This window comes from Rissa tridactyla, chromosome 3, assembly GCF_028500815.1.
Source record: "Rissa tridactyla isolate bRisTri1 chromosome 3, bRisTri1.patW.cur.20221130, whole genome shotgun sequence".
Lineage (NCBI taxonomy): Eukaryota > Metazoa > Chordata > Aves > Charadriiformes > Laridae > Rissa > Rissa tridactyla.
The window spans coordinates 105331155-105351745 of NC_071468.1; the positions used below are offsets into that span (position 1 = coordinate 105331155).

At 36.7% G+C, this 20591-nt stretch overlaps 1 protein-coding gene across 2 annotated transcripts; it reads left to right on the forward strand.

Moving 5' to 3' along the window:
* Positions 1 to 5: 5 nt before the first annotated feature.
* Positions 6 to 18407, forward strand: ACP1 (acid phosphatase 1). 2 transcript variants are annotated; one of them, XM_054194535.1, is made up of 6 exons: positions 6 to 116; positions 8828 to 8901; positions 9013 to 9126; positions 13732 to 13793; positions 16127 to 16232; positions 17107 to 18407. In XM_054194535.1, the coding sequence occupies exons 1-6, from the start codon at positions 74 to 76 to the stop codon at positions 17182 to 17184; spliced, it is 477 nt and encodes a 158-aa protein (XP_054050510.1). In that variant the 5' UTR covers positions 6 to 73; the 3' UTR covers positions 17185 to 18407. The 2 variants fall into 2 exon arrangements, with proteins under 2 accessions (XP_054050510.1, XP_054050511.1); XM_054194536.1 differs by lacking the exon at positions 9013 to 9126 and adding an exon at positions 9182 to 9295.
* The last annotated feature ends 2184 nt before the right edge of the window (positions 18408 to 20591 follow it).

A 20591-nucleotide genomic window follows, 5' to 3' on the forward strand; every position in this document is an offset into this window, starting at 1 on the left:
GTAAAGCAAGGCGCAGTCGGCGCGACAGGCGGGAAGGTCCCTTTGCTAGGTGGCTGGCCAACCCCAAGCGAAGATGGCGGCGGGGGAGGCGAAGTCGGTGCTGTTCGTGTGCCTGGGTGAGCAGGGCGAGGGGAGAGGCGCGTCTTCTCCCGTCGCTCTTCGGTCAGGGGCACCGGGCGGGGGTGCGGGGAGCGCGGCGGGGCGGGGCGGGGGGCGCTGCCGAGGGAGCGGTGCCGGGGGAGCGGTGCCGGCCGGCGGGGCTGCTGTTAGGCCCGACCTAGTGACCGCAGATAGAGGGTGTCTCTGCCTCCTGGGGGAGGGCCGGAGTGGTGTCTGAGAAGGGAAGCAGAAAGCAGTATCCATCCCCTTCCCTGTCTTTGTGGTAAGTCGGAGTAATCAGTAGGAAATGACACCTGAAATCCAGCACTGAGAAAGGCGAAGGTTGTCTGTGGGGAAGAGCAGCTCCTCAGTAAACATAAATCACTCAAGGGTATTAACTCCTCAAGGGCAGCCGTAGGGGGTGGTCTTCAGTAGCTTTTTGAAACGGGCTGCCCGGTGCTCAGCTTCCAGAGCAGCAAGGAGGTAAGGGGTACCGTCCAGCCGGGGTCCTGGCTCGCTCTGGCCGCCGCCGTGGCTCCTGGAGGCGGCCGCCTGGCACCGGCGGGAATAGGGATGGGGAAAACGATTGGCGTCAGTGGAGAGCGGTCTCTGTAAGAAGAGGGAAAAGATGTTAGGGCTTTAAGTAAAGAAGAGAACTTGGTGGAAGTGCTTTTGATATATGAAATTATGGCCATCATGGAAAGGAATGGAAAGAATAAGGCTTTTTTGAAGGGTTACCTAAATGAAGAATTAGGAATTTATTATTTTTTTTAAGAAGAGGTATTTTATGTGTTTAAATCATGAATCTCATGTGACAAGAAGTCAGGGAAAACAGAAATGTAAATATGATCAGAAAGGGTTTGGATGCTTTCTTGAAGCTTAAGACGATTCATTACTGGAGCAATATGATTTTCTGCATGTTCACAACCAACAAATTGCAAACCTGACTACATGGATTACAGGACTGTGTCCCATTTTGCGCGTACTTTCTCTAAACATCTGCTTCTGCTCCCTTCTGGGAATAACAAGCTACGTGGCTCTTTACTCTGTTCTGGGAGGGCTTTTAACATTATCTGCTGCCTAGCCTTATAATCTTAACTGTGTTCTGAGAGTTGATCCCTGTGAATCCCTGGCGTTTTGCCAGTTTTATTACAAAACCATTGGTTAATGTGTTGTTGGTTTGTCGGGTTTTTTGCTATCTGCTTTTCTGTTGTAACAGGAGAAATGCAGATTAATTGAATAACAAAACAAGAGTTTAATTCTGTGAAATATGTTCTGATGTTTACCTTAAAGTAAAATCAGCTCCTAATACTAATTTAGGGAGAACACCCTTTAGTAAGGGATTATCAGTTGCCATATGTTTGGGAGCCAGTGGCATAGACAAAATTTTTGTATAAAAACACCTAAGTAATATGCATCCTTCTTTCCAAACAACATATTTTAAAGGCATCAGTAGTCTTTACAAAATGATTAATACGTATGGGTCTGAAGCCCATGATGGTGATTTGCACTGTAACAAGTTGCTAATCCAGCTGAGTCTCTGAGGAACAGTTGTTAGTGGAAGATAATATAATAATTGAGGTATGAAGTGAAATTATTAATACTAAGCTTGAGTAAAGGGTGAACAAGTCAGGACCAATGTTAATGGGATGGATTTTTTAAAATGTTGTAAATAGCTTTTAAATTTCTTCTTCTATGCTACTGGGTTATAAAAAAATAACCATAATAGTATGTGACATAACATCTAATTGATGTGACAAGCACTACTTTTTTCCAGTCAAATATATGCTCTTTTCAGTTAAGTTTTGAAGGCAACTTCCTGCCTGAAGTTTCCTTAATTTTTTTTTGTTAGTCTTGAAGAGTGATACTTATGGTTTGATAGATTTTTTTTCTTCCTAAATTTTATTAGAAATAATACCTATGGTTATTGCTGAAAAGAGTACTAAACAGATTTCTGTAACGTTTATCTGTAGTATTCTGTGATGGTTAATGAAGCACGTTAATTCTGAAATCTACCACATTCAGTGAGAGCTGAAGTACAAGCCCCAGAAGTAAAAGCCTTAATGAAAAATTACATTTTCTTTCTATGTTATTTTGAAAGAAACCTATTACGTAAGTATCTGTTGACTGTATTCTTTGGTTGTGATGAGATAAGCAGATATTCATCACACAACAAAATACAGTCTAGTTCATGTGCATCGCTAAGTTAATGAGAAGGGTTCCTCATCACTGAGAAATAAATGAAGCACCCAGGAACATTATGTAATTACAGTATATGAAAAGGCACTGGGAAAGAATTTTTTTTTCATTTAAGGCATAGAAGTAATTAAAATGGGAGGTGAACCAAAATGCAGTTTGCTCTTTTTGCACTTATGTAGCTCTACTCAATTAATGGTAGAGCTCTACTCAATTAATGGTAGAGCTTCAGAAATGAGCTTATTATGATGCTGTGTTACATAAATCACCCCCTTTCTCTCTGATGGCTTGTCCACTATAACGTAACAAGCTGCATGGGCATCTTAGACCAGGCACTGGCTTACTGGTCTCCTCTGTGTGTGGAGGAATAGTTGTAAGACAGGTGAACAGTAAACAAGTAGGTTTTGGCTAGGTCCTTTGAAAATCGATGCTTGTTGCGAACCACTGAGTGTAAGTATTGCCATCAGAGTTCTAGGCTGCATAAAATAATTTCTAAAATGACAATTTATTGGGTATGAAGAAATTAGATTGCAGTTACAGAGAGATTTGAGTTTCCTAGTTCAGTTGTCACAATCCATTACATGCGTTTAGATATAGCCAGATACAAGGTTTCATGGGGCAAAATGCCATTTATAGCTGCAGAATGGAAAAGCAATAGGTTGTATGAGACATCGAAGAAGTCACGGAAAACAGCTGCTGTAATGAAGTTTCTTAGCAAGCTGATAAAAAGAAATAATACTATTTTTTGGATAAAGAAGAGCATGTTAGATAAATGTAAGGAAAATACCTTTCTTTTGTGCAGCATTGATAAGATATCTGAAGAATACAATGCCTTATTTAAACTCTGTTTCAGAATGATGCAGAAGTACTAGAGAGTTGAAAGCACAGTTGTAAAAGCGATCTTGGAATTGGAAAATAAGATTAAGATGTATGCTTAAAAATGTTAAGAGTCTGATTGTTGTGAGTGGGTCCTTATGTGTTGAAAACTTTTATTTTTACTGGGGAACCTTTAGGTTGCTGAGAAAAGCATAATGTTCCAGTGGTTGATAACTCAGTATAATTAATCTTCCTGCAGGGAAAGATTTTTAAAGGGTGAACTTTCATCTGATTAGCTGATGGTTTGACCATTGTGAATCCTGGCAAGTCATATTGCTATTGACATGGATTACATTGACTAAGCTTTGATTGGCTAGGGACCAATCAAAAAAACCTAATCCTCCTGTAGACATCCCCATTTAGATATCTTGAGCCAAAATTGAGTTCCGCTTAGAAAAATATATATATACCACACATACACATGCTAATATTCAGTTTCTGAGAGAAATCCCACTGTGTGTTAGAAGTAGGGAGGATGTATGGAAGTTAGATGATGTAATTTAGGTAGCTATATACTGAAAAGTTTATCTGAAAGAGTGTAAGTATTCAATGAAATTGATTGTGAATGGAAAGGCCGGGGAATTTGGACTAAAATTGGAGCCTTGAATGGTGCCTTACAAAGCTAATTGAATGCTGAGTGTGACAAAATAGACTTAACTGAGAAGAACTAGGAATCATGATGAAGTTCAGACAGACAGGAATTTGAGTACAGAATGGAACAGAGTGAGTAGAAAGTTTTAAACACTTGCTTATGAAGGGGACGTGGTGGATGATGTAAATGATACTGGGAAGCAGTATTACAGTCACTCAGATGAACTCACTATGCATGGAAAGGTAAGTAGAGTTAAGCAGGTTTTTAAATGTGAGAGGATGAAAGCTAGTAAAACTTCTGTTACAAACAGCAGACAGAAAAACAAACGAAGAGAAAAGCATCTGTTTGCATTTGGGGAAGGTCTGAAGGAGTTAGAGAGCTGAATAAGGAGCAATGAAGATATAAAAACAGTTGAGAGAAGAGATGGTCAGATCAACAGTACCTAGAGATGAGCTATGGACCTGAGCATGAAATGGCTTCAAGTTGTCTTTCCTGTCAGTAGAAATAACACTTCCATTTCTGTATGAGAACGGGTCAAAGATTAATGCACAGACTGGAGTAAGAGCTCTAAAAATTAAGCATTGGCTTGGAAACTGTCAGTGGAATCCTTGTCCCTAGAAAATGAGTGAGAAAGCATGACTCCGTGGAAGTGATCAACAAATCATTCCAGTACTGATTCTGTGACTGAAATGTAAGTCTCTTATCCTTGAATCATAATATTTTGAGATGTATGTAGGATTTATTTCAATGGGCAGACTCTATCTGGGTACCTTGGGTTCTATTTTTCTATGATTGAAAATGTCACTACGACTTAAAAAGCATGACATCTAAAAAATTAAGGGAGAAGGTGGAGATTCGAGAATTTTAATACTTTTATCTTGTACATAAAAAAAGCATGATCAGACCAGTCAGAAATACAACAAAGGAGAAAGGAATACCAGAGGAGGATAGGTAACAGAGATGAAGTGTAGATGACGTTTAAGGAAAATACGATTAAGTCCAGGGAGGAAGGAAATCTCCCTATGAATCTTTTTGTGAGATTTCCCCCTTTGTTCCCCAGTTATGGCTGTCAATCCGTAATTTAGGAAATGCTGCGCATCTGTGAGGAATGTCGACAAAGCCTAGAAAGACAGATGTGGGATGTAAAACTGGATATGAAATGGATAGAAATTATAGTGGGAAAGGGATGATGGCTGGAACGCAAGGATTGAAGTTTGTGTGTGTCAGTGAGATAAGACAGGGCTTTACGTTAATGATGAGATGAATGATAACAGTCGCAAAGAGGAGCCTGGCTAAACAGAGTTGGTTAGGATGAAAATAATATTGCAGAGTATGTGGAGGAAAGGGCTTGTATTAACTCAGATTCTGTCCATAGTCCCCAAGAATAGATTTGAATGGTGACGGCAGTTCTGTAATTGTGTTAATGCCGCCAGTAATATCTGGAATGTGTCATCATGGAAGACATTAATTTTTAAGTCATAAACTAGGTTACGGTTTGTTTCAAAAATAATATAACTGCAGTTTTTAGTTATTGCTAGAAGTGGTAGTTAATATATTTAATCAGTCAGTGATCACGGTGCCATTCATTATGATATTTGATATGGTAGCATCAAAGATGATATTTATGGCTTTTATTTTAAGTAGCGAGCAGGATATGGAAGAGTGAAAATTTGTAACAAGTCATTCAATCTAGGTAAAGCAGAAGGTTAAATAAATAGAAAAAGCCATGAAGGATTTATTTCAAAAGTACCATTTTGAAATTCTGGGAGCTAGTTGATGATTTAGTAGGACCAAAAGTATTAATCATTGTTTACTACTGAAATTTTGAGTGTAGTAATGAAGCTTCCTGTTCATGCACAATGGCGTGGGATCATTCATGTGGAGGAAAAATATTATACAGGAAGAAGTGGATGGCCTCAACAGCTGCTGTAATGGAAACAGAATTTAATAGTTTAGAAAGAAGACTTAAAGGTCACCTGTGTGAAACAACAGAGGAGGAGAGGGAATAGACAAATGAGAAGCAGGGGATTACGATCGCAAATTTGATACCTCTGAAGGAGTCAAATGTGATTGTGGAAGTTATCAAAGGTTATTTTCAAAAGAGCTAAGTAAATATTTCAAACATTTTTTAATAAAAAAGGTTGGTAAAAACTTTCGCTGCAGTGTAGCCTGTGGTTTTATTTGTCCGTATTCAAGAAAAATAAATTTGAATTAGAGCAAGTGAAGAGTTAGCTTAACTGGAGTGATTAAGGGTCAGCTAATTTCATGAGGAGACCGAGAACTTGGTTTGTTTAGTTTAGCACAGCTATGCTTGACAAGGGTTCTGTATCTGTTGAAGGAAAGAAAGGTTTTTAAGACAGTGATGTTAAACAAGATCAGATGAGCATAGACTTCCAAGAGTAATTATTAAGTGGGAATTGGAAGTTTTCAGGCTATTACAGGAAATAAGTAGCTGGAATAGGCTTTTAGGATAGATGATGCTTTTTAAAAGAGAGCTTGATGTGTTTGTAAAAGAAGTGATGTTGTATATGCCTGCAATATCAAAGGATTGGGCTCATTGATTATAGAGGTTCTCTTCTGTCTTATGCTGTATGTTACCATGTTCCCTCTGTTTCCTATTAAAATTATATTGCTTAATGCTTAATTCATTTACTCAATTAAAGAAGTGAGATTTACTTTCTAATTTATTACCATATTCTGTCACATTTTTATAATGCACAAGTACTAACCTGTTTTCTCAGTTACTTTAAATAAAACTAACTTTTTCCTGTTTTATTTTTATTCCAAGACTGATTTAATGTCTCTGCTTGGAATAAACTAGTTCATGCAAAGGAAATAGTATGCTTTCTCCTGGAACAACATCTGCCTTCAAAATTCACATAATGTTTCAGCAAGAACAGTTTCTCAATGTTTAGCCAGTTTCTTTTGCCCATTTAATGATTTGACGTTCTCTAAAACTTTGATAGCAAATTTGTATTACTTCAGTGGTTTGCTTCCCACTTAGTTTGTGTTTTTTTTTTTCATAGTTGGCGTGATTGACAGCAAGTTATTAAATGTCCAGGTCATAGCAGCTTCTTTCTCTTTAGCAGTGAAGCTTCTACCTTGATATTTTCTTTGAAAATATAGGCATGAAAATGAGTCTTAGTCCCTGATTTGAAAATTTCTTTTTGCTTCCAGAAATTTAGCTTTGTTCATGGGCATTTCATTTTTATGCTGTTTGAGATTTGGAAAGAATTTAATCAGTAGTAGAAGAGTGACTTATTTAAAGGTATAGAAATGAGTGCTGCCATTTGTGGTATTTTATACTTATCTGCTCAAAAGTCAGAGATGAGCAAAGTCATGTGTTCTCTCTGATGGAAAGTGAAGATTTGTTTGTATGATTTATTGTGCATTTGAGTGACATATCAAATACTATGAATATCTATCTAGTACTCAGAATTTCTGAAGGATGAAAAGGTAGAAAGAGTTAAAGTAATAGTTGAATAGGCTTTTTATTGTTGTTGAGATATTTCATTCTTCTTCAAAGAATATGTATTTTTGCATGCATGTTTGAGAGTTCTACTTTAGATGGTTAACTTAGTTACAGCTTCAGCAGTGGAGCAAAAATGATGCAGATTTCTAATTTTTAACAGGGTTCTATTTCACTGTTGAAATAGGTTCTTACTGAAAATAAGGTGAGATCAAGTGGATAGCGCAATTGGAGCCCATTGGAAGGGAAGACTGATTATGTATTTATATAACTAAGTACTTTAACTGTTTGGTGGCTGATTGACAGCACTTCAGCTTTGCCATGTTTTGTTCCTAATCCTCCGTATTTTGGATCAAAAAAATTTAGAAAATTTATTTTCCTGAGGTGGTTTTCAAGCTTGTATAACTGATTTGATTTTGGGGGGGTTTGGAATTGTCCAAAAGTTTTTGTTAGCAGATAGGTAGTAATGTAAACACTTCAGGCAAATATTCATGATTCTCCAGTAAACATTAGTTGAAACTTGCCAGTGTGTAGGAAGATTCGAAGATACAGATTATTTACTGCCATTTAAATTTTGTAGTTTTGCCTGGTCTTCTGTGATCGTGGATTGCTTATGGAACAGAATAAGAGAGCAGTGTGCTTACACAATATTCCTCCTATTTATTTTGATAAGTTACATCTTTTCATATAATGATATGCATTTCAAGAGACTGATGGATAGTATAGAATCATAGAATGATTTAGGTGGGAAGGGACCTTCAAAGATCATCTAGTCCAACCCCCCTGCCACGGGCGGGGACATCTTTCATTAGATTACGTCGCTGAAAGCCCCATCCAGCCTGACCTTGAACACTTCTAGTGATGGGGCATCTACCACCTCTCTGGGCAACCTGTTCCAGTGTCTCACCACCCTCATAGTAAAAAAAATTTCTTCCTTATGTCCAATATAAATCTACCCTCTTTCAGTTTAAAACCATTACCCCTTGTCACTACAGCCCCCTTTATATACAGAAAGGCCACAATAAGGTCTCCCCAGTCATTCTTTTCTCCAGGCTGCGCAACCCCAGTTCTCACTCAGAGGTGTTCCATGCCTCTGATCATCTTCATGGCCCTCCTCTGGACGTGCTCCAACAAGTCCATATCTTTCCTGTGCTGGGGACCCTAGAGCTGGACACAGTGCTTCAGGTGGGGGTCTCGAGAGTGGAGCAGAGGGACAGAATCACCTCCCTTAAGCTGCCGGCCACGCTTCTTCTGATGCACCCCAGGATACGGTTGGCTTTCTGGGTTGCAAGTGCACACTGCCAGCTCATATCCGGTTTTTCACCGACCGGTATCTCCAAGTCCTTCCCGGCAGGGCAGCTCTCAATCCCTTCAGCCCCCAGCCTGTGTTGATACTGGAGACGGCCCCATCCCAGGTGCAGAACTCTGGGTTTCCACCCTTGCAGAATCTCTTGGGTTATAACAACATAAGCAATCCACATTTTACCTAAGTAAATAAAAATCTTTAATCTGATCTGTGCTGACAAATCCACACAATTATTGATTTGTTTGTTTTTAATCATCTGAAATTGCACTTTAATCTCCTGTTTCTATAGGAAACATTTGTCGCTCTCCAATAGCTGAAGCAGTTTTCAGAAAACTTGTAACTGATGAAAAACTTGAAAGTAAGGTAAGCTATTTATTTCTGTTCCTGCCTAAGAAATAACTGTTTCATAGCCAGTTAGCAGAAATACAAGCAGTGAGAAAGGAAACATAAAAATATAAATTTGTTTTTCTGTAGTGGAGGATAGACAGTGCAGCGACATCTACCTATGAAATAGGAAGCCCTCCTGACTATCGAGGACAGACTTGCATGAAGAAGCATGGCATTACCATGAATCATATTGCCAGGCAGGTACTGTACTTTAATTTTCTTTAAATATGTGTATGTATTTGTTTTGTTGTTACAGTGGATGACAGACAGTGCTGCTGTTTCAGACTGGAACGTGGGGCGCTCCCCAGATGCAAGGGCTTTAAGCTGTCTAAGAAATCATGGCATTGAGACAGCACATAAAGCACGGCAGGTAGAAGAGAGTATCTTTTCTTTCTTATTCATACCCATGCTTTGTTTAGACCTAACCATCACAATCACAGAAGTAATTTGACCAATGCATGGTTAAGCATCAAGTAATAAATACTATGTGCAGTTTTTCAAAGGACTCCAAAGTGGCCGAACTCTTCTAGTTGAGGTTAGTGAGTTTCTTGTTGTTAAGCTTCATTGGAAGTATAACTAGGAAGCATTGGAGCCGTTTTTCCATTATAGAAAAATCCTGCCTTCAAATATTTAGTATTTTGGGCATTTTTATGAAACTTTTTTTAATACTTTTTAAAAATGGACTTATTTAGTAATCTGTGGTGCTTCTTTCAGCAAGGCATTGTAATACCTGTTCACCCATCACAGAAAGCTTCTGCTCTTGCATGAAGATCTTTTTAAAAGATTTAGAGTGCTAAATAAGAACAAAGGCACTCAAACCTAAGATTAGTAGCACGGTTGGTGGTAACTTCGTCGAAAAACATATCCTTGAAGCATTCTTAAGTCAGAGACAGGTTTGTCACTTGGTGAAATCCTCTTAAGTTTTACCAAAATTAATCTTGGTTTTCGTTAACAAAAGGACATTTATTTCCATGTTGTATTCCAGAGAGATCGGAGGTAAATGTGTCTGCATCTATTTAAATCATTTAGACACTCAAATAAATGCACATAACTTACTTCAGTTAACTATTCTCTGGATATAAGATATTCCTTTAGGGCTTGACCTTTACTTAGCCTGAGTTTATGCCACTAGTTCTTGTACTGACAAAAAGATCAAGTAGTCTTGTTATTATCTTCCATTTCTGTTCCCTTCAGAATTTTACTAGACCTTACTGAGGTCATACTTACTTTTTTCACTTTCAAAGACTACATGTTTAGTTTTTTAACTTTGTAAAATAAATTCTCTCAATTAGTGAGTTGCCCTCTGCTGACCTCTCCTGATGCTAATCTCCGTTATATAATAAGACAAACGGACTGAGCACAACATCGTTGTTTCAGATTTTCAATGTTTTACTATTAGAATAATTACTAGAAAAAGTCTGTTATGATCTTTTCCTCTTACAAGTTCTGGACTTACTATTTATCAGTGCTTACAAACAGCATTATTTATCATTATACAAGCTAAATGGTACTGAAATTAATCAGTCAGTGTTTCAGTCACAGTAGTGTAACGTGTCTGTATTCTTAAAAGATAAGCCTTGGAAACTCGAGAACTGTTATTGGTATTACTAGAGTGGTTTTTGAGCAGTTAAACTGAAGCAAAGCATCCAAAACCAGTTGATTCTCTGCCTTGAAACAAATCTGTGTATTCTCCTTTGGCAGAGGAGGAATAAAAACACTTTAATGAAGACATTTGCTTATACGTTCTGGCAAAGGAAGAGATTTTTAAAGCAGAAGAGCCTAAAATGTTACATATACAGGGAGAGGAAATTAACAAGAATGAGACTATAAAATGAAAGTCTTAACAGGATGAAAATTTGTCTAAAACATCCCAGTACAAGCAGGTTTTTTCATAAAGAAAATTTTCAAATCCCTGAACTACAAATAACTGTTGATTTTGCACTGATGTTAACTATGTAACTTGAATATTTTTTTTCAAACTTCTGTTGAATGGTCTCTGCTGATTCTCTGAAGTGTGGACCTGATATGGTCTTGTGGTACTTTTGGGAAGAGAGGGACTCGATAGTGTAGAATAGGACTTTTCAGAGTAGTCAGGTTAGTACAAGTGGAAGTGTATTTGTTTCACTATCGGAGACAAACTGAAGGACAGAATTTTGTGTATGACTTGTTTCAGAGCAGATTAAGAAAGATTTAATACAGAAGCTGCAGAAATAGAGAGGAGGGATTTGTCTTCTGTTGCCTTTGAAATGCTGTCATAAGATGACTACCTCATGCAATTATCCTCTTCTCTCCTGTGGAAAACTGTTACCCACCCAGTGAAAGGCACTTTCATGTAATTTTGTGCATAATTATGATAATCATGGATTGTATCTTTTTTTTATTCAAAACTGACATAAATGCTACAAGAATGATTTATATAAGATAGAATGTTAAATTGGTTACATCCTACCATCATATACAATGATGGCTTAAGTGAATTTTAAGTGAAAAGTGAAGTATAAAAATAAATGTATATATTTATATATAAAAATAAAGAGTTTGTTAACATTTTATTTGATGGTAGGTTGCTGTATGTTTATGCATCCATTGAAATTCTGTAAGCTCTTAGTCTTCATGCACAAAACAGATAGCTATTAATCAGTTTCACTTTTATTCATGCTGAGGCCAGAATTTCTGTGACTCATGCTGTGCATTTGCCTTAAATATGCAATTGAGATTAGAGGACGGTTGTATTGAACGGCGCTTCACAGCTGGATAAATTTGAGGACTACTGTCTCTCTTTCTTTTGTTTTTAGACAGAGAAAAGGAGATTTCCCTTCTGTAAACAACGGGAAATGTTTAACAAATAAATTAGAAAGATGATGTGTTTCTCCATTGATAGTCTTTAATAATGGTTATGTGCATTTTAATGTAAAGTTACAGTTATCTGTGTAGTTCCATCCACAGTTGACTGCTTGAGCTCCATTTCTTTTATGTCATCAATTTCTTCCCCCAAAATAGAAGTTTTCATAGTTTTGAGGAATATCTTCAGTTTACTGGATTTTGCTCCACTAGGCTTTTTGTATCTGATATTACTGTGGGGCTTAAGAGCACAAGCCAACCAGCAGTCTTGGGTTTTTTTGGCTGCATTTCCAACTGTGTTAGTGCTGGTTTATAGGGCAGTAACTGTCAAGTTGTCAAGTACACAGAGAGAGTGGGAAGTGGGACAGGTGTGTTTTACTTTTCACTGTTTTTTATTTTATTCTTGCATATGTCTGTACTACAAAGAAATCTATGCCCACGTATTTTCATAGGGGCCACTGTTTAGCTGTGTAGAGCAATCAGAAGCAGCTTGTAGAGGTACTGCTTAGAGTTGCCAGGAAAACAGAGCTATTTCCACTGCAAAAATATTTTCATAGGTCAAAGGCACTGCATGAATACAGCAAATATTTTTACAGTGAAAATAAACAAGTCTGCATTTGTTTTCACCATTAACCCTTTCTTTTCAAATGCTTCCCCCACCCTGCTTCAATTCTCCTTGTGTGGAATGTTTCATTTATGGCTTTAGTCTCGTGATAATTTCTGTAGGTCTCTTCGTACTCCCTGGTATGGGAGCTTAATCAGTATCTATTTGCTGTTTGCACAGAAAATAAGTGGGTGTTTTGCTATCTAAAACTCTTTTTTAATATGTAAATAATTTTTACAAGTTAAAACTCTGACTTAGAGGATAATGTGTTTTGCCATTTTGTCTTGTTCACTTGCTTGGTTGCTTCTCTAGGCCATACTTCCCAGAGACGCCTGCCAGAAAAAAACTGTATTGAATGAACTTTCCAAGTTTCTTGGTTATGATACTACACATAAGACTATGCGTGAAATGCAGTCTTAATGTAAACTCATTATAGATTTTATTCCATTTATTCATCCTCATTATGGATGCTTGGTTCAGCTATCTTATACTAGCATACTGTTCATTGTGGTCATGGTCTGGGAAGGTTTTACCCTAAAAATAAGGCTTAAATGTAAACAAAAATATAATTATACTGGTAAAAATCTGCAGCCATCCTTATTCCAATACAGATAACATTAGTACTGAAGTTAGTAGTTTATCTGCAATGTTTGCCTACCTGACTCTGAACTTGGATCCCTGAATTTAGTTAATATTCATGTTCGGGAGTCAGTAAGCTACAGGAAAGAAAAAGAACAGATAGTATGATGGTAGGAAGATGTACATTAAATCCCAGATTTTTTTCCACATCATACCATAAATTTTGTGAACTTATATGGCCTAAAATACTGTGAATGCGTTTGTCTTTAAGAGATTATAACTCATATCATCATACTTCAGCTTTGAATTTCATTTGGTATCTCTTTCTGTGTAGTGACAAATTTCTAGATTGGAAGTATTGCAACTGATTCCAGGGTACCTACATTTTTGTTTTCCTATCAATAAAGTAATTTGTGTACACTTTTATTGCATGGCTTCCACGACTGGAAACCTGCCTTAGTTTTAGTAATTGGAAAACATTAGAAATGTCATTTGTAATGGTGTTCTAAGTTGATGCATGAGATGTTTTAAAAAAAAAAAAGGTATTAGTAAAATTGCTACCTTGTTTTTTTTGTGGAAAACTTGCAGAAGTGGATAAATAATCATGGCAAAGTAATTTTAAAATGCTTTAAGTTACTGTAAAAGTTGAAAGTACGCAGTTGTATTCTTTCCACCTGTCTCTCTTTAAATAAATCAGAACTACAACATTTGAAAATACTTTTTTTCCACTTTTTATAAATCAAGCACAGTTTGTAGGCTAAAGCACATATCTTTAATTCTAGGTTACTAAGGAGGATTTCCAGACCTTTGATTATATACTTTGTATGGATGAGAGCAATCTAAGGTAACGTATGAAGAAATGGAACAAATTCATATGTATACTTGTAGTGATGTCTCAAAAGTAATTTTAAAGACAGATGTCATGCTTTACTGCTTAGTTTGTCTTGGATTTTTTGGGTTTGAGTTTTGGTTTGGTTTTTTTTTTGTATGTGCGTGTGAATAATATGCTAATAGATGAGTTCTTCACTTCTAAGTTTAATGAGCTAGAACTCAATGGTTTATTTGTGTGTTACATGCCACTCCAGGATTAAGGATATGGCAACTCAGTATACTTCGTGCTGTAGATGTGCAGCTGGTGCAGATACAGTTAAGAATGAGGACATACTGTCTTGATCAAAGTGATGTGTTTTTCTAATTGCATAAGATCTAAAAGACACTGTGGAAACTTGGAAGGGATTAACTATGGTGTGGGGTTTTTTGTTTTGTTTTGTTTTTTCCTTTTTTAATAGAAATAGAGTGAGCTCTGAAATAAGTAAAGTTGTTAGCTGGGGGAAATCTTGTTTGTTACTGTTAGCCATGTTCTAATTAGGTCTGTCTTTGAGACAATTTACACTTCCAAAAGATATGGTGAAGTAGCTGCCTAGTATGAAAATTTGGATATCATTGGCAAAATTTCTACGTAATTACATACATATTGATGATTGGGGTTAAGGGGCTGAGCATCAATAAACTACAAGTGTCAAAGTGCTTGTAAGGATTATTGCTTGTAAAGTTAGTTTAAAAAAAAACAAATAAATAACCCCCAAATACCCCAACCAACAGCAAAACAAAACCCAAATAAAACTGTTAGTTGCACATAAAGACTTTTATAAGCAGCACCAGTTAACCGAAATAAGTATTGTTTTGTTGAATTTTCTAGAATGTATTGAATGACCTCTTACACAGCCTGCACGAATGAAGGGTATATAGCCCTTGGCTTCGTTGCAGCGTGTCAGGCAAAGATGTGACTGGGCTTACTTCTATTTTCACTTGAATTCTTAAATGGAAGCTTACTTCTGTATTAACAACATATATGATGCAAGCTGTAGAGCAGAAGAAACGTCACAACTATAACAGGGATATTGCTACTGTTATACTTAAGTTTCACCTTACACTTGCACCCAGTTCAACCATTTTCCCTGGGCGTGCCCATTCGTAGCACTGGGAGGGCAAACTGATTCTGGGTGTTGATGGAGTGCCTGTCATATCAGAAATGGAAGATTTGGGACATCCCTTTTCCTTCCAGAGCCACCTGGCCCCCTCTTGTTTATTAAGTGGTATGCCAGAAGCCTTGAAGGAAATCGTTAGACTTTTTTTAATAATAAAAAGCTAGAGAATTTATTGCAAATCTGTAAATTTAAGCAATAACTTCTTAGTTGAAACAGAAGTCCTGATTTTATTCAAGGAAAAACAGTGTTGTGGTCTTACTGCTATTTCTAAACTATCTGAAATTAATTTCTTAATCAGAATTCACTAATAATTAGAATTTAAATTCTTAAAACTGATTATACTTATCACTGTAAGTATTTACAGGGGTTTTTGCCTTTTTTTTAACGCTGCCTAAGTAAAATGATGATTTGGTGTGCAGATGTGAAATATCAAAAGAATTTAGTATGTTCTGGCTGTTTGGCATTGTGGAAATCTTAGTACTGAGCTGCTTGTAATCTGAAGATGATGAGAGGTACATTTTAACTGCATTTGGGATAATGGACAGCCATTTGTAAGTAGATGGGGAAAATACCATCTCAAAACCAGTATGTTTTATCAATGGGAGGCAGTGTAGAAGAAAGAGGATGTGACAACTGCTGAAATGTTGTAGTATGTCAAGGGGAGGACAGGTCTTGCTCACCAATTTACTATTTGCTGTTAATTGAATGTAGTAGGATTCACATGAGTTAGAGGCAGTGTTGAGACAATTTGCAGCATACCAATTTAAAACACCAGTTTTGAACAGATGGCAGAAGCTTACTCATACTTCTGGGAAAATATCTAGATACTTTTCATTATTTTTGTTTAATACAAGCTAAAGATAGATATTGAAAGTTCTAATGATTAATTTGCGGAAGAAGTTGATGAACTGACTGTTACGAAGTTCTGTTAAGCCTTAGGTCGAGTGCCTGACTGGTTGTTTACGCACTGAATTAAGTTTATGTTTATGTCCCCTATACTCAATCAAAAAAACCCCACGTAACAAGAAAAAAACAAAAACAAGCAGCAGCATAGAGACTCCACAGAACTGATTAAATCCAGACGCATATTATTTTCCTGTTCTCTAGAAACAGTCATGAGCAGCTCATGCTGATGCCAAAAATGTTCTGAAGAAAAATTCATGGGAAAATTTTATTTTCTTTTTTACAGAGATCTGAAAAGGAAAGGCAACCAAGTTAAAGACTGCAAGGCCAAAATTGAACTACTTGGAAGTTATGATCCACAGAAACAACTTATCATTGAAGATCCATACTATGTATGTGTAAGAAATTCTTGGGGTGGCTTGATTAAAAATTGTGTACATATAGTATATAATATTTCCAGATCCCACAGTTAACATGTGACATATAACATGTTATACAAAGCCAAGTGTTAACATAATTTTTTTTAAAATGACTTAACAAGACAATATAAATTATTGGGATAGGAAAGGAAAAACGTGTCTTTATGCTTATAACAATTATTTAAATTTAAATAATGCAATGCAGCTATATTTCCAATATTGGGTGAAGCCCTGGTTGGTCAGCGCCCTTGCAAAGAGGATGTAATCAGGGAAGATAAAGACCAAGACATGGTCAGAGAAGGTCAAAGAAGTTGAATAATTTCAAGCCAAGAGCAATCAGTTAGATTAAGATTCTTCAGTTTAGGAAAGAGAAGTGGATGAAGATACAGTGGGGTTCTATAAAATCTTGATATCATGGGAAAAGGTAAATAAAGAATTGCTGTTCATTACCCAAGAAGTTGAGAATATCAAATGGCATTAGCGGGAAGTGGGTTCAAAACAAAAAGACTTTTTTTTTTTTTCCACACAGTGCTTCATAAAACTGTGAAACTCGACAGGTTACTGTGAATGCATGGGGCGGGTGGGGCAAAGGCTTGTAAGGGCTCAAAAAGTGAATGGAGGGAGTATGTGAAGGAAAGTTCATCCAGGACTGTTGAGTACAAAGTCACAGTGTTTGGCTGTGGAAATTCCTGAGCTGCAAAAACTATCACCAAGTATTTGTACTGTTCTTACTCTTCCCTAATGTCAGCTATTTGCCATTACTTACAGCAGGAAACTACTTTGCAAAAATTTTTCATTTGAACCAATGTTACTATTCTTACATTCTTTTTCCTCTGTTCTTTTCTAGGGGAATGAAAAGGACTTTGAAACTGTTTACGAGCAGTGTGTTAGATGCTGTAAAGCATTTTTGGAGAAACCTCATTAATGCTTCATCATTTTATTTCTAAAAGAAAATAATTAAGTTCTCCTGAAATACGTAAGGTTTACTTGATTCATGTATTTAAATTGCAAAACTATTCCTCAGTAGGTTCAAAACTTTTTCATTTTATGTTTCAGCTTTTCTGTCATCTAAGTAAAAAAATACAGAAAAGTTTTATTTGGATTAGATGATAAACCATTTTGTCACACATCAATGTAATAATAAAGTCTATAATTCAGAATAAATTTACCTGTAAACTCTTCCAGTGCTTTCTCACAAGCACTGCAGAAGTAGCATCTTGCTTCTTTCTGTGCTGCCCTAACTAAACGGAGGTCTTCTCATTGTGCCCTTAGTGAATTAACTTAAATAAACTTTCAGTGGGGGTCTGCGAGATAATAGTTCATGTATGATAACTTAAGCGTGTCATCCTAGTGTCATTAGACAGCCTTTGGACTGAAGCTGTTTCGTATTCAGCTTGCCAGGCTAAAAGAACTGCCTGCCCCTGGACAGGCATTGCTCTTAGCACTATTTCAAAGCTTAAACAAGCAAAAGCCTCTGCGTGTGTCATCAGGATCCTGTGAAAACGTGGTTTTATATCAGTTTCAATGCTCAGTTGTTCAAAGAAGAAATAATTTTTGTTCTAGTACATTTTTATACTAATTAAGAGGAACTTGATTCAGAAGTAGTGATTGATATTAGTAGGACTTCTCTGGCTCGTCTTCCTGTCTTCAGTTCCTAGCACACTGATACAAGTACATGTAACGTAGCATTTACTTTGAGGACAAAACAGGTCATCTTAAAAGCCTAAATGTGAAATGTACATTTTGTATCTCATGGTAGTAAAATATGCAAATCCATGCCATAATGCGAGTTCCTATGTGCGTGTCAGACAGTATTTTCAGATTTACTCAGGAGAATGTCAAAAGTGTTCTCTTAGACTATAGTTCAACCTGAAGTCAGTCCCTCTGTAATACAATACAAAGTTAACAGAAGGCCAGTAAGTAGAATGTTCTGCTCTTGTACAAAAATTTATTGCTTTGTAAAAATCCATGCCTGTTTGTCTGAATGTCAGCTTTTATTTCTGCCTTACGTAACATAAATGTACTGAGATCAGTGATGTAACCAATACCATGATAACTTTCCTATTTTGAATGATACCAACATTGGTATGAACTACCATTACCACATTATCTGTAAAACTGGATCTATAAAATTTGCTTTCTTATTTATTTAGTCTTGGTTTTGCCTCTGTCTGCCCTCCAAAGAGTAGCCTCTGTATTTGTTACTCTCCCTTCTGGGAGAGGGATACATTTTCATAGAGGATCCTGTTATTCCTGGGGAGGGAGGAATCTGGTGTCACTCTGGGTGTGCTGCAGGCTGCACAATGGGGATTAAGTTTCCCGGGACTCCTGCTGTAGGACAGCTGCGTTTGTGTTAGTGAACTTTCTGTTTTGTGCTAAAATTTCAGCCAGACATAAAACTGAAGAACCTGCTTACAAAAAAGGCAAGTGGTAGATGGAACACTTCAATACAGAAATCACGATCTTTGTGCATTACTGCATTACCAATAGTTTTGACTTTTAAAGAACAAGCTAGGAATTTACAAGTTAATAGCGGTTTCACTTCAGGGACAAAGAGTAATACATATAATATTTCAGGTCAGATCAAGCACTGACCTTGGAAAAAATTATTCTCCATTTCTTTTATGAATCCTTTGACAAAATAAATGAGGGAAAATGATGGGCAGTTAGGGACAAACCATCTTAAATGTGGTTTTGTGCACTAATCTCAGAACTGGAAGTATTTAAGTGTAATCTAATGTTATTCTCTGCCAGAATTACCGTTTAAAATATTGCAGTGAAAGTAAAATAGCTCAGGAGATTGAGAACGTGATGGCTTGTGCTTTCCCATTCATGGCTGAGTAGGAATTGAACCTATAGTTTCCTACATATTAAAGTTAAGATTTTAAAAGTCTTAAATCTTTATCTTTGAGCTGCCGGGGTAACAGAAAGGAGGTAAAAGGGTATGGTTGTTCACCTTGACTAGGCTTGGGAATCTTCCTCTAAAGTGATACTAAGTCAAAACTATTTGTGTTAAATTCAGTTTGGATTTTAAAAGTTTCAGCCTTGGGGTGTATTTTCAGCAAGTAATCTCTTGTCTGAGTAACTAACCAGCTCTACTGGGACGAAAAAGCGGATTGATTAATTTTATCCTTAGTTGGGTTTCTTTTGGAGGAGGTGAAGGAGAGCACCATGGTAATTTAAAAGAATTCGTACAATACAAGAATACAGGAATTGCCTTCAGGAGGGACAGTTGCATGGTACCGTTCTTTGGGTTAATACACAAGTCGTGTATCATATGGATGACTAAGCTCTTACAGGTTTAAAATACCACTCATGAAAAATGGTAATGTTGAATGAAAAAACACAGAACTGATGACTCCTTCCCCCTCTCCCGCCCCACGGCTTGTTTTAGTTTAGGTAGTAAGCTTATACGTAAGATTAAATTAAAAAAAATCTGCTGTGGTCTAGTTGTATCTTCTGTCAAATCTTCTGCTAAATCTAGAGAAGACTTCCATGGGATTGATTTATTTATATTTATTTATTAAGTCATTAAATAAATTACTATTTTCCTTTTACAAGGAAATTTTCTATAAAGTTTTCACCTAACCAGATTTCAGGTGTCCTACTACAAAAAGAAACACGTATACTAATTCAGACTCCCATGTTAATTAAAATGCTGCAATGTGATTTCAGTCAGTGGAACCACAGAGAAGCAGAGAGTTGCACCCACGTTTACTACGGATGAGGAGTTAAGTGAATCCTGTAGCAGTAGATTCTTTTACCAGTTTTTCAGTACGCGTGCATTACTTCCATTGAGAAATGAAACTTTAGCATTTAGTCATCACTGAAGGCAAATGCAAAATACGTCCTTCTCCCTTATTAAATACAGCCATGTTCTAGGATGGGATTTCGTACCTTTGCCATTTTTTTCTTCTAAAGAGCTAGATACTGAAGGCTCTTAAGTGTGAATTTCAAGAATCCCATCTTCTAGCTATTTCTCAGGGTGGGGAGGGCTGTGTTTGGTCTTGTTTTTACGTTTTGTGGTTTGAATTGAGGATAAAATGGAAGCTAAATGCCAGTACCTGAGCTTCATCTATAGATCACACACAAAAGTTTTCTTCCTATTTGAGCCATTTTATTATGACAACTGAATTTAATATCTGATTTAAGGAAGAAAGGGAAATGTGTATCAAGGTTTCTTGTGTAATTGTTCACTGACTCCTTAAAAATGTTATGATACTAAAATGATTAATTGGACACTTACTGACTATATTGCCTTGCAGTTTCATGAACAGACTGCAGTTTTTTTTTTTTTTTTTTTTTGGAAAAGAAAATAAAACCCAAACAAAC

Coding starts and splice junctions, on each gene's coding strand:
- ACP1 (XM_054194535.1), top strand. CDS start 74: ATGGCGGCGGGGGAGGCGAAGTCGGTGCTGTTCGTGTGCCTGG. Junction 117..8,827: donor GGTGCTGTTCGTGTGCCTGG/GTGAGCAGGGCG, acceptor CTGTTTCTATAG/GAAACATTTGTCGCTCTCCA. Junction 8,902..9,012: donor ATGAAAAACTTGAAAGTAAG/GTAAGCTATTTA, acceptor GTTTTTCTGTAG/TGGAGGATAGACAGTGCAGC.